A 15,193-nucleotide genomic window follows, 5' to 3' on the forward strand; every position below is an offset into this window, starting at 1 on the left:
TTATTGTTGCTTGTTAATTACTTGTTCTTTGAAATTTAACTTTCAAGTAAAACCCTAACTATGTGTGTAACATGAAATTGATATGCATGGTTGGTAAATCTTGTGTCTAGAGTGATATATGCATGAATTATGGTTCATAGATTGTTGTTATGTTGAGTTTTGATGTAAACTGGTACTGGACAGATCATTGAATTGATGTTTAGACGACTGTAACTGGATGTTAATGTGGTAATTGGTCGATATTATTAATACTAAAGTGTACTAGGTTGAGTCTAGTTTCTAAAGAGTCCAAATTTGTAATTTTTGGACGTGTAAAAGTTAACTTTTATTATTTTACAAAACTGTAGTGCAAGTCTGAATTGTGGGGTCTGCTGTTAGGCTGTTTTGAAATTATCATATCTCATAAACTACAAGACCAAATGGGTTGGTTCCACTTCTGGAAGTTAACATTTTGAGTTAAAAAACTAACCCAATTAGTCTTGAATTGATTGGAATTACCATTTAACGGTAATAACAAATAAATTATGTTGCGCATGATTTTGACTGCTGTGAGTTTACTGTAATGTTTTGAGCATTGTGAGAAAACTATGTGGAATAAAAATAAAATAAAAATAGTTCTGGAAACCTAACTCATGTTTTCTTTTGTGAAGATTTTTGATGAATTAATTGATATGTTATGATCTGTTGAATAGAGTAATCTTTCCAAGTAGAAATCTGTCTTGATAAAACTAGCTGCTGAGCTATGTGAAAATACATGAAACGTGCTTGTTGATAGATAATTGCTATGTTTTTTATTAAATTGCCCTTGTGGGGAATAATTTCTAGTAATGTACAATGTTAATACTTGACACTTAAGTAGTTGTTCACACACGTAACGTATCACCAACGTGTTTGTCGAGTCGCACTTATTTCACAAACGAAACACGAAACGCATATCATGCATAAGTTGTATGTGTCGAGTCTAGGGACTCACTCGTAGTTTAAATACTTAGAAAATCTCGTTTTTGTTTTTAGAACACTAGTGAGGATTTTCTGTGACGCACACTTTTTCTCGGATCTTTTGGTTATCTTTGCAAACAGTGAGTTTCACATCCTCTTTTTACTCTTTTTAAACGCTTTTATTTGGGGGAGATAACATACTCCAACGCTGTAGATTTTGTTTATTTTTTATATCACTTGTAAGGCTAAGTGGCAAACAAACCAACCAAAGTCCTTCATTACATCGAACCAGTTAATACTTGTATAATAGCGAGTCACTGTTGAGTAGTACTGCTGAGTTTGACAAACCCCACCCAACTCTAAACTCGACTGTAGGTCGAGTGGGTGTAATCTTGGCTAACACATTACCATGGTTGTGGTTGACATGGTGGCAAGGCAATTGATAAACAGTCAGCTTCGGTTTCGAACACTTAGTAATACTTGTTGATAGGTTAGCTACCTATTGATATATAAATTGACTTAACACTCTCTGGTAACGCAAAACGTAAACGCAAACGCAAATGCTTTATTTATATAAACTTGCGAACTCACCAACCCTGTGTTGACACTTTTAGTATGTTATTCTCAAGTAGCCGAGGCGGGCGCGCGGTTTAGGACATGCATTCGCTAAACACCATTGTTTTAAAAACTGCTTTTAATTTCTGTCTTGACAACTTGTGTTTTTAAGTCGTCCTGTGTGGCGCAATTGTTTTGGCTTACGATTTACGCTTCCGCATTTTTACTTAAGACTTGATGTCTTGGTTGTTTGAAAACTTTATTTATGGTGTTTGATTATAACTAATGATTCCGATCCTGTTAGTTCACACCCTCTGACGGTAAAACTCCGTTAGTGGATTTTGAGTGTGTGACAATGATTCTCGAAATCCTTTTGGATCTCGGGAATCATTGTTCCTAACATGAGGCAAGAAACTTGCACCGAATCTTTGGTGTATTTCAACCAATCCGCATAGGCATCCAAGTTATTTACGTCGGGTTCATCGGGAATAGGATCGTCTAATATATAGGAATTCTTCTCTTGCTTGAGAAAAATTCTCAAGTTTCGATACCAGTCCATAAAGTTGTTAAAGTATAGACGATCCTTATCCAGAATGGATCTAAGTGATAGATTATGCACATGAGGGATAATAGCGTTAGGTGGATTGTTGATTGCGGCCATCTATAAACGAATTTAACAAAGTTCAATCTAGTATTTTCGATATCAATAAATTTTAATCTTTAATACCCTTTAATTTCTCCAAGACAATTAATGATTAAAATCTAGAATCCAGCGTTTCATTCAAATAGTAGTTAGGTGACCTTTATCCTACTATTCAAATTAACAAGGTAGTCAACGTTGACAATTTCAACCCTTTGCAACTTCTAGTTTTATGGGATCGGTTAAACATCATATGTTTTGTTGGCATGTTTAATCCCATCAACACCTTTGAACGCCATGTGTCGGTGACCCCTATTCACATGGTTTTCAAATCAAGTCGTCCTACTTACACACACATGTGAGTTTACACATACAGGTGGTTGGGTGACCCTCATTCCAAAAGTATTGTAAAACCACCTTAAGATCACAAGTTTTCTTAAATGTGGTTAGGTGACCCTTACCCCAAATCAAGTCTACAAGTGACTTAAGTGTCGTATAGAAGGATAGTGTTCAACTTGTTTTAAAAGGGATTTTAGTTTTCAAAATTCTATATTGGAAAACTATATAATGTACCTTCCATTTGCATGCATTCAAATGTATGGTACCTTTGAAAACCAATTTCAAGTTCCTTTTAATAAAAACCCATTTTATTGTGAAATCATTAACCTTTAATAAAACCAATTTTTATTACCTAATGATTTCTAAGGAACCAATTTTATGCAAGTTGTTGATATTAAGTTTGTTAATTATCCTTATCCAAATAAGATAAAACAAAATATAAATCAACCATGCAAGCATAAATAAACAACCACAAGTTCATAACCATAGCCACCTAAGATGACAACACTTGTTGACCGAAAAAAGTGGGCCAAAAGGTCTTTCCTAAGGGACGAGAATGACACAAGGCATGTGTCGGTGAACTCCTACTTGATCCCGCATCCATATGCTTCAAGTGTCCACCTTGTTTTGTGAGTCTTCCACTTTATTTGGGCTTACAATTGGGCTCCAACTTCAGTTCCTTGCTTCCATAGGCCTCCAAGTTTGGGCTTTGGTTATTGGGCTAAAATCCCATCTTGGACTAGAAAGTCCATTAAGGCCCAAAACCAAAACCGTAACTTTGTTGCTTCTTCTTTTACAAAAAATATATCCTATTACATTTTTCTCTAATAAAAGAAACACAACTAATCTACTTATTATTACAAACCAATATGAATGAATAAATAGATTACAAACCCAAATAGAATAATATTACAACCAAATTGAATATTGAATAAATCACAACACAAACACACATTCGAACACAAGGTCATGGCTAGGTTATGAACATCCAAATGCACATCCAAATATGCAAGTATTACATCTCTAAATGGTTCCCCTTGAGAACCTCAAACTTTCGGCCAAGGATAAGAAAAACCGAAAGTTTTGGGTTTTGTCCAAACAAAACAACCAATCATCCAAATGACTTAATTCTTCAAGATTATCACATGCATGTAAAGTATAAACTTGAAGAACTAAGAGGTACTAAAAGCCCCAAAAATTTTGGCCATATGGTGAACCACACCATAAAACCCAAAAATTTTTAGATCTATTGATGCATGTATCCGTTATAAGCGGATCTGATACCATTGTTGGGTTTTAATAAGATTATCAAAGCCATATAAACCCATTTATATGAAAAACGTAGCGGATTAATTAGTTTAAAATCTTGTTGTATTGATTAATATAAAACCCGTTTTATATATAAACCCAAGCCCCGGATACATATACGAATTTGCATGCATACAAAAACAACGTCCATAGAAGGTTTATGTAATACAACCTTTCAAGATACTGTTGGAATTACGTATGCCCGAGACACATACTTATATTCATATGGCTAACTGTGTTTGATCCAAGTCGGGTCATACCCAATAACAAGCTAGACAACACCAAATGTATTCTTTTAATGATTTGATCACTTAAACGAATACCGAACACTACGCGTTTAGAAAATTGGTTTTCTAAACAATCACACTTGAGGATTTAAATAAATTATCTGGATAATTTGTTTATATAAATTAATTATTTAATTGGTTAAATAATTATATAAATGTATGTACATTTTATAAGAATGAGTTTATAAAATGAATGGAGATGTTTTAAATGGTTAAAACAAAACAAAAAAAAAAACAAAAAAAAAAAAAAAAAAAACATCAAAACCGTCCACCCCTTAAGTGGGTGGAGATGTTGGTCCAATCCTAGGTCTTGCTTTCTTTTGCAACTTATGATGGCCACTTTAAAGAACCTCCATACACATTACATGCATTTTGGCTTTTTCTTTTGAAATCCTTTCAAGTGTTTTCAAGCTTTAAACTCTCTCTCTCCCTCTCTAAAACTCACGGCAGCAGCAGCATGTTTGGGAGAGCTTTGTGAGCTTGTTTTGTGTTCATAAATCCTAGCAAAACAACTTGGTGTTGTCACAAATAGCTTGGGGTATCACACTCTTGAGGTCTTCTTCTTTGGAGGCTTGTCATTCATCCACCATCCCCTTCAACAACCCACTTGTTCTTCTAAAGGTAGAAGAAGGTACAATTTACATTTTGTGAGCATCTTGTTCTTGTAATTTTGATCCTTGGCTTTGGGTTTTTTAGTTTTAACATAATGGTATGTTCATTAACAAGTTTTAAAACACTAGCTTCCGTTGCGTTTTCTAGTTAAATATGGTTAACTTAGACTTTGATAAACTTGCATAAAACCCAACAGATACAAGAAAGATGAAGGAGATGATGGTTTGAATAGAAAGCCCAAGGAGACTACATGTTAAAGCTTCCAAGTGGTTTGGAAGTAATTTTGAAGAATGTTTTGTATGCTCCTAAGTTAAGAAGAAACATTATTTCCGTGTCCCTTTTAAAACAATGTGGCTTTGATCTTAAATTTATAGATTATGATATTCATGTTTTGATGAATGGCATATTTTATTTTAAAGCTATACCCATGAATGGTATATATGAAATAGATCAAATTGGTGCGTCACATAGTAGTTCAATGTACAATGTCAACACCAAGAAACTCAAGAAGGACTTGGGTGATTCCTATCTTTGGCATTGTCGCCTTGGACATATAAGCAAGAATCGCATGCAAACTCTTCGCAAGAATGGTATTCTAGAAACAAATGAGTATGATTCATTTGATGTATGTGAATCTTGTTTACAAGGCAAAATGACAAAGCAACCCTTTAATAAAACTTTTGAAAGGTCAAAAGAATTATTGGGTATCATACATTCGGATGTATGTGGTCCTTTTAGACCAATGACTAGAAATGGTGAAAGATACTTCATTACCTTTATTGACGATTATAGTCGATATGGTTATGTGTACTTAATGAAACACAAAGATGAAGCTTTTGAAATGTTCAAAGACTTCAAAACTGAAGTAGAAAGACAACGCAAGACCACAGTCAAAGTACTTCGTAGTGATAGAGGAGGTGAATACCTAAGTGGTGTTTTTCAAGATCATCTTAAGAGTTGTGGAATTATTTCACAACTTACTCCACCTGGAACACCACAACATAATGGTGTGTCTGAAAGGAGAAATCGTACCCTATTAGATATGGTTCGATCGATGATGGCTAGAAGCACTTTACCTCTATCATTTTGGGGCTATGCTTTACTTTCCGCCGTTCGCATATTGAATATGGCTCCAACCAAGAAAGTGGAGAAGACACCTTTTGAAATATGGCATGGAAGGGTTCCATCGCTATCATTCTTAAGAGTTTGGGGTTGTGAAGCTTATGTAAAGCAATACACCCCAAACAAATTAGAAGTCCAATCCACTAAGTGTATCTTTATAGGTTATCCTAAAGATGATTTAGGATATTACTTTTACGACCCTAGTGAGCAAAAGGTTATTATTGCTCGAAAGGGTAAGTTCTTGGAAACTAAGTTCCTTAAGGAAGGAACTAATAATAGAACAATGAAATTTGATGAGGATCAAGAACCACAAGATGATACAGAATTGGTTGATACTAGCACTCAACAAGAGGTTGTTGAAAGTGATCAAGTGGTTGATCAAAACACACAAAACGTTCGCAGATCTGGTAGAGTTAGCAATCCACCTGAAAGATATGGATTTTTTGTAGAAGGTTGCTACGTGGTAGATTCGGATGAACCAACCACATACCGTGATGCAATGTCCAAGAATGATTGTGACAAATGGCTTGAAGCCATGAACGTTGAGATGCAATCCATGTATGACAACCAAGTTTGGGAATTGGTTGAACCACCACTCAACTCCAAAGCTGTTGGAAGTAAGTGGGTTTTCAAAAGAAAAACTGATATGCATGGAAACTTGGATACTTATAAAGCAAGACTTGTAGCTAAGGGTTTCACTCAAACTCAAGGGGTTGATTATGATGAAACTTTTTCGCCTGTAGCAATGCTAAAGTCTATTAGGATATTATTTGCCATAGCTGCACATTATGATTATGAAATTTGGCAAATGGATGTCAAGACCGCTTTCCTAAATGGATATCTTGAGGAAGATGTCTATATGGTTCAGCCTGAAGGTTTTGTCGATCCGAAACATCCTAATAAAGTATGCAAGTTAAAGAAATCAATCTATGGATTGAAACAAGCATCTAGAACTTGGAATCATCGTTTTGATGAAGAAATCAAAAATTTTGGATTCATCAAGAACGCTGATGAGGCTTGTGTGTATAAAAAAGCTAGTGGGAGTATAATAACCTTCTTAGTATTGTATGTCGATGACATTCTACTATTTGGAAATGACGTTCCAACCATGGAAAGCGTTAAGGCTTGGCTTGGAAGTAGATTTTCCATCAAGGATCTTGGTGAAGCTGCCTATATTTTGGGAATAAAGATCTATAGGGATAGGTCAAGGCGCTTGATAGGTTTGAACCAAAGTACATACATTGATAAAATCTTGAAAAGGTTCAAGATGGAAAACTCCAAGAAAGGTTTGGTACCTATTCAAAGAGGGACTATATTGAGTTCAGCTCAATGTCCAAGCTCAAAGGGTGAGCAAGAGATAATGAAACAAATCCCATATGCTTCTGCTATAGGATCCATCATGTATGCGATGATATGTACTAGACCGGATGTGTCATGCGCTTTGAGCATGACAAGCAGATACCAACAGAATCCAGGAACAGTCATTGGATGGCTGTTAAGAACATATTGAAATATCTTAGGAGAACTAAGGATATGTTTCTGATATATGGATCTGGTGAGGAGGAACTCGCTATAAAAGGTTACACGGATGCGAGCTTTCAAACTGATCGAGATGATTCTCGATCACAATCTGGGTATGTGTTCACTCTTAATGGAGGAGCTGTCTCTTGGAAGAGCTCAAAACAGGAAGTGGTAGCATTATCCACTACAGAATCAGAATACATCGCCGCTTCATTGGCAGCTCAGGAAGCTGCATGGTTGAAAAAATTCATTACTGATCTAGGGGTGGTCTCTACCATTCAAGACCCCCTAGAAATCTTTTGTGACAACGAGGGTGCGATTGCTCAAATCAAGGAACCTCGTTCGCACCAAAAGACAAGGCACATAGAGCGGAGATTCAACTACATAAGGGATGAAGTTGAAAAAGGAAAGATATGTATTCGCAAAGTTGGAACTGATCAAAATCTTGCGGATCCATTCACGAAGCTCCTAGAAAGACCGAAACATGAGCGTCATGCGAGTGGCTTAGGACTTCGATATTCTAGTAATTGGATTTGATCTATTTTGTATTTACGTTTAAAAGACTTTTGTAATTTAACTCTTTTATATGATTATGGAATCTTGAGTTAAATTCTAATTTTGCATGTTTAATCCATGAATAAGTTATCTTATTTTAAAAGTCCGTAGTCGATCACATTTGTGGGAACAAATATGAAGCAAGACTATTATGAACTAGAATTGGTGGATATTCATAAGGAATGAATATGGAGCATAGGTTTGCTGCCAAGGTTCATAGATATTTGTGGGATACAAATATTGGACTGACCCGCTCTCAATATTACTACATGGAGTCGATGGACCTGATCATTAGTAATTTTGAGTAAAGGAGAATTTTATATTATCCTTAGACCTGAGATGTATACTGGGTCTTGATTTTCACCAAGTATTACACTTTGACTCTCCCCTTCGCTATTCGTAAAAGATGGTACATAAGGATGAGCTCGGGTGGAGTATAAAGTGATAGTGAGAGGCGTATACAGTCAAGATGGAATTTGTTCCTCTTATGTGTTGAGAGTTTAGATGTCTAAGGCCTGATAAAGTTGAATTGTAAAGAGAATGATCGCCTATGTCTCTTAGATCCAACATGACATCTAGTAACAAAGGGATATAATGATAGATTCACCTAAATCATATCAAGTAAGGGACTTGAAGGGATGATGTTATTGAATGGCACTTCGTCAAACACATTAGGGGTGGTGAACTGTTGTTAGGCGGTATTCACCACTTGCATTAATTTTCTATGTATCTCGTGCAAGTGGGAGATTGTTGGAATTACGTATGCCCGAGACACATACTTATATTAATATGGCTAACTGTGTTTGATCCAAGTCGGGTCATACCCAATAACAAGCTAGACAACACCAAATGTATTCTTTTAATGATTTGATCACTTAAACGAATACCGAACACTACGCGTTTAGAAAATTGGTTTTCTAAACAATCACACTTGAGGATTTAAATAAATTATCTGGATAATTTGTTTATATAAATTAATTATTTAATTGGTTAAATAATTATATAAATGTATGTACATTTTATAAGAATGAGTTTTATAAAATGAATGGAGATGTTTTAAATGGTTAAAACAAAACAAAAAAAAACAAAAAAAAAAAAAAAAAAAAACATCAAAACCGTCCACCCCTTAAGTGGGTGGAGATGTTGGTCCAATCCTAGGTCTTGCTTTCTTTTGCAACTTATGATGGCCACTTTAAAGAACCTCCATACACATTACATGCATTTTGGCTTTTTCTTTTGAAATCCTTTCAAGTGTTTTCAAGCTTTAAACTCTCTCTCTCCCTCTCTAAAACTCACGGCAGCAGCAGCATGTTTGGGAGAGCTTTGTGAGCTTGTTTTGTGTTCATAAATCCTAGCAAAACAACTTGGTGTTGTCACAAATAGCTTGGGGTATCACACTCTTGAGGTCTTCTTCTTTGGAGGCTTGTCATTCATCCACCATCCCCCTTCAACAACCCACTTGTTCTTCTAAAGGTAGAAGAAGGTACAATTTACATTTTGTGAGCATCTTGTTCTTGTAATTTTGATCCTTGGCTTTGGGTTTTTTAGTTTTAACATAATGGTATGTTCATTAACAAGTTTTAAAACACTAGCTTCCGTTGCGTTTTCTAGTTAAATATGGTTAACTTAGACTTTGATAAACTTGCATAAAACCCAACAGATACAAGAAAGATGAAGGAGATGATGGTTTGAATAGAAAGCCTTCAATGGAGAAGTGCCTCAAGCTTGTATACCCTCCAAGCCTTCAACAAACACCTTGTATGCTAGGATTTGTACTTAGAAAACCCTTCTTCTTGTTCTTGTTCTTCCTTGGCCGAAAATGGTAGAAGAGAAGAGAGAGAGAGAGAGAAAGAGAGAGAGTGTGTGAGAGAGAGAGAGTTTTGCTTCTTATGTGTGTGTGAGAGAAGGTGAGAGTGTATAATAACTCATCCACCAACAATAATGTTTGCATGTCCTAGTAAATAACAAACTAATAAAGACAAGAGAGAGGGGGGAAGGGGTGGCCCACTTTTGGTTTCCCACAAATAAATTCAAAATGTCAAGTATTATTATTTGTTACTTATGTAATATTGACTAGCAAGGTTTTGTAACATGTATTATGTAACATGTTTTTTTATGTTTGTTATTTACCAATTTAAATAACAACATAAAATACTTTCTCTCATAATATAAATTATCCATATAATTTATATATCACACAAGTGCAAATATCTAGAAACCCATTTCTAAATATTCTAAGTGTTGATATTTATTTATCAGATCATATCTTAAACAAATATCATGGTGTTTGTCTAGCTTGTTATTTGGTATGACCCGACTTGGATCATAACATACTAGCCACATCAACTCTAATATGTGTCTTGGGCAGACCGATTCCTTCAAGGAAAAAGGCATTAGATACGAGATGTGTTTTCCGTAACAAGCAAGATGACACTAGGGTTATTATTCAATATAACACGTGGCTTATGGTTCGTGCTTTTCGTCAGGTTGAGGGATTAGATTACACCGAAGTTTATGCTGCAGTGGCTCATCTTGAGGCCACTCGAATATTCTTGACATATGCTTCCTACATGGGTTTCACGATTGATGTCAAAACGGCATTTTTGTATGGAGAGGTAAAGGATGAGATATACGTGGATCAGCCACGGGTTTTACTGATTCGAAGCATCCAGCTCACGTATACAGGTTGGACAAGGCTCTTATGGTCTTCATCAAGCCCATCGGGCATGGTATGCCACTTTGACGACTCATCTGCTAGAACATGGGTAATGCAAGGGGCCATCGATCACACACTGTTTCTCAAGACTGTTGGGAAAGATCTAATTTCGGTTCAGATTTATGTGACGACATCATTTTTGGTTCCACCAGCAATGTTCTATGTTCTGAGTTTGAGGAGGTGATGAAGAAAATGTTAAAGATGATTTGTTAGGGGAGATAACGACATTTCTGGGGCTACAGATTCGTCAGAGTTCAAAAGGAATTTTGTTACACCAAGGGAAATATGTCGAGGACATGTTGGCGAAGTTCAATTTCCAAGATTCTAAGTGTGCGGAGACTCCCATGGCAGAAAGACCTCTTATTTCATCTGAACCTGAAGGGAAATTCGTAGATTAAACGTACTATCGATCAATGATCGGATCCTTGATGTATCTCACTGCTAGGCGCCCCGACATCATGTTTGAAGTCTGTCAATGCGCGCATTTCCGGGCTAATCCTAAACTTTCTCACTTAACTGATGTTAAACGCATTTTTAGATATCTCAAAGGGCAAAAAAGCTTGGTTTTTGGTATCCCAAGCACTCATATTTTGATTTATATGTTTTTACTGACAGCAATTATGAAGGTGATGATAGCGACAGGAAATCTATGTCTCCTAGATGTCAATTCTTGGGAGATCGACTCATTTCATGCTAATGCAAGAAACAACAAACGGTGTCCACATCAACTGCTAAGGCGGAGTACGTTGCTGCTTGTGCATGCTGCTCCCAGCTTATTTGATGCACACCAATTGATGGATTACGGTTTGGAATTTCTTGATACTCCTATTTTTGTGATAATGATGTTGCCATTGCCATTGTTAAAAATCCGGTTCAGCATTTTAAAACCAAGGACATCGACATAAATATTCATTTCATTCGTGATTTTTACGACCGTAAATTAACTCACTTGAACAAATCCACACATATAATAATGTGGCAGACCTTTTCACAAAACCGGTCGGAACAGCGATATTTAATGTGCTTGTAGGATTCTTAAAATGCTACGTTTCGACGATTGAGTCTTTTTGGGGTTTAATTTGTATATAAATGTTTTTCGGTTTGTTAAATTTTTTCACAAATTTAGGGGGGGGGATACAAAATATAAAACGAGTGTGCGTGTATCTTTATATATAAAAAAATAAAAATAAATAAATAAAAATGTGTTTTGTTTTAAACAACATGGCTTTTGGTTCTTTTTCTCATATGATTATTCAGTTATAAGCTTTATAGAAGCTAAAACTCTTTTTAAATACAATTTTGATCCAACCTTTGGGAAATGATAGATAAATTGATTTTGTGTGCCTAACGTGTGAAGTTATTAGGCTAAAAAGGCTTTTGAACAGTCATTGATATGTATTGTAGCTTTCCATGGTGCGTAAAAGTCTGAAGTGATATAAACTAAATCTGCTAAACGTACTGTGGAGAATCATTTTCAAGATTTATACATGTCTCTAGATAAATCTCTCCAAATGATAGGCAGAAAAACAATTAACGAGTCATACACAAGCCCGTTAGTGTCTTGATCTCCAAAAAAAAAAATTTTCCTTAATTGTCATTAAAATAATAATAATAATAGTAATAATAATTGTTGTTGTGATAGTAGTATATAATTTTGAAATTAAATATTTTTTCTAAAGCTTAAAGAGTCTAACTAGAACTACAAGGGTTGGGCAATCACGTAAGTCCTAAACGCTCTGAATGAAAGGCTTGTAAGTTTGGACGGCATGTAAGTCCAACGTTCAACCTTAAAGCTTAAAGTTTTGTTTGAATAGTCAAAGTCAAAAACTTTTGATCAAGTACTAGGGGGTTGAAGTCAGATTGGGGTGATCTGGAGAAAGACAAATAAGCTTTGAGAAGAGCTAAACGGCATCATATGTCCATAAGTGATGTCCATATAAGTTTTATGCCTAATTGAACCTAATGCATATCACTGACGCAATGAAAATAATGTTAAGTATCTAAATACCTACTATCAACATATCCACTATGTCATAATAATGCTGAAAATGAATCATAGTGAAAGCATCTTAGTCAATCTGATCCCATGTTAGGATCTTTTCATAAAAGTTTGCTTATGTGACAAAACTGAAATTTGATCCCGACATATGTTAAAACTACTGAAAGCCTAATCGGGTGGTAAAACTAGTTGTTTTCTTTTTGTTTTGTTTTTATGTTTTACTTTTAATTTTTTATTTCTTTATTTTTTACATTTTAAGTTTTACCTCATGTTTACTCTTTTCAAAACATGCGTCAAGGAATCATTTTATCAACCATTAATCAGTCTTGGTGTTTATGTGTGTTCTCGGCCCATGGGGCCTGGTCCAGAGAATAATAAAGATCCATTGGTTCTCGGCCCAAATCTACATGTTTGAAGTTTAAAAGGCACCAAAATCTTTGTGTGATTATTATTTCAAAACTCAATCGGCACAATACTTTCTCTTAAACTCAAAATCATACCTGCCATCTAAATAATATCTTATCTCAAATTAATTATCTTTGTTCTAATCCCAATCAACAGATTTGCTTTCACTAATCATGAAAGGTAAATGAACATGTTTTTTTATCTGTTCTCGGGTCACTGTTGAACATCTCTAGACATAAATGAGTATTTTTTTTCAATTGGAATATTTTGATTGTGCAAATTTATTGTGGTGTATGATAGTGATTGTGATATGTAATGGTTTTGCTATGATTTTAAGGTGCTGTGGAACTTGTAGGTTCTTGTTAATGGTGGATGTGGAGTTTTTTGGAAAACGACACTGTTTGAGATGAATACAAAGGGTTTCTTTGCCAAAGATAATTGGAGATCTCGGTTCCTGGGTTCTCGTGTGTGGTTGACCAAAAACACATGGTCAACCAGAGAACCCCTGAGATTGAAAAAATTATCAAGGGTTCTCGGTCAAGTTTGACCGAGAACTCATGAGTTGACCGATAACCCATGGTTCTCGGTTGTCAAAGTTTTTTTTTAATCAACAAAAATCACGGTTCTCGGCCGAAAACACCCTAATTAACAGAAAACTCTTATTATTAACCGAAATCTCTGCTTGTTGACTGGAAACACTCATTTTGGTCAGAAAACTCATTCAATAGATTAAAACGCTTACTATTTGGACTAAATTTCAATAAGGGGTTTATAGTTTCATCGTTTTAACTTTTGGTCCTCATAATCTTATTTTGTTATCAAACTTAAAAAGATATCAAATATAAAAGATGAATGATCATGGACATAAGTTAATAAGTATCTAACTTGAATCGTTTGTTGCAGTCATGACTGATCAATCACCACTCAAGTCTGCTGACATGCACAATATTGTTGGATGCCTGTTTGATCCTCCTCCAGCTCACAAAGAATTCAAATCTATGATCGTTGGGCTGAACACATGCAGGATTTTTCACGCATTACGAGAAAATCTTGTAATCTACAAGAAAATGGTGACAGACTTCTGGAACCATGCCTCAATTAATCAGCGAGGTTCCAAGGGAGTGGTTACTATTGAATCAACCATACAGAAGAGACCGATGGTTATCTCTGAAGCCATTATTTGTGACGTGCTGCTGTTTGATTATCAACCTGATTATTCTACAGAATATTCAAGCGAGGCTGTGGCAGAGATTGTGCAACGTATGGGTTATGGAGAGTTATCCTCTGGCTATCAAGAAGTTATTTCATCGATACTGGAGGTTTCTGATTCACATATTCTTCACGTGTGTCTCGAGAAGAAAGGGAGGCTCGAACGAGATCAGTCACACTCAAATGTACCGGTTGTTGTTGCTTTGATCATAGACTAGAATTACAATTACTCGAAGTTCGTGTTCAATGAGATGATAAGCAACCTGATGGGGAGGAAGGAAAAGATGTTTTTGATATATCAAAGGTTTCCACAAATGATCTTTGATTCTCACTATCCTGAGGTGAATCGATCCGTGAAGACGCTTGATTTGAAAGCCATGGGTCCGAACACTTTTGGTCTAATGAAGCAATCAAGAAAAGGGGCCAAATTGGTTTACCAAGGGCTTCATTCGTTGCAAAAGTTCGGTAGAGTTGTTGAAACCGAGATAGATGTTGTTGTTGCTCAGGAACATACAATTCTTGTTCAAAGGCCTTCCACTGCCTTTGAAATTGTATCTAATGATGAAGCTGACAACTCCCTTTCTCAACTTATGGGGAAAAAACACCATGATCAAGTGCAACAATCTGTACCTATAACCGAACAACTTGAAGCATTTGAGACATTTAAAGAAAAGCTCCAGTCAACTGCGTTGAAACCTCCTTGACCAGTTATTGTGATATATGATGAAGCTGTTGGGAATGACTCAGACACTTATCTTATTCCACGCAAGTGTAGAAAAGGAGATCCAAGACCTAGTGTGTTGACCAGTGATTCTGTTCAAACCACTCAACCAACACCAACTAAACCTGTCATTGAGGCTCAGTTTGAGCCAAGCACGTCTACTAAGGCTCAACAAACACAATATCAAGCTGACGATGAGATACTACATGAATTTGACTTTGAAGCTCACGTTCAGCCAACAACTGAACCCTCCTGGTCATTTGAT

At 35.8% G+C, this 15,193-nt stretch overlaps 1 protein-coding gene across 1 annotated transcript; it reads left to right on the forward strand.

The window, feature by feature from the left end:
- Positions 1-10,343: 10,343 nt before the first annotated feature.
- On the forward strand, positions 10,344-10,778 carry LOC143594332 (uncharacterized). The gene has a single exon (XM_077073665.1). The coding sequence runs from the start codon at positions 10,344-10,346 to the stop codon at positions 10,776-10,778; it is 435 nt and encodes a 144-aa protein (XP_076929780.1).
- The last annotated feature ends 4,415 nt before the right edge of the window (positions 10,779-15,193 follow it).

This window comes from Bidens hawaiensis, unplaced genomic scaffold, assembly GCF_021521415.1.
Source record: "Bidens hawaiensis isolate Kalapana, Puna unplaced genomic scaffold, B.hawaiensis_p1.1 tig00043504_1, whole genome shotgun sequence".
In the NCBI taxonomy this organism is placed as follows: domain Eukaryota; kingdom Viridiplantae; phylum Streptophyta; class Magnoliopsida; order Asterales; family Asteraceae; genus Bidens; species Bidens hawaiensis.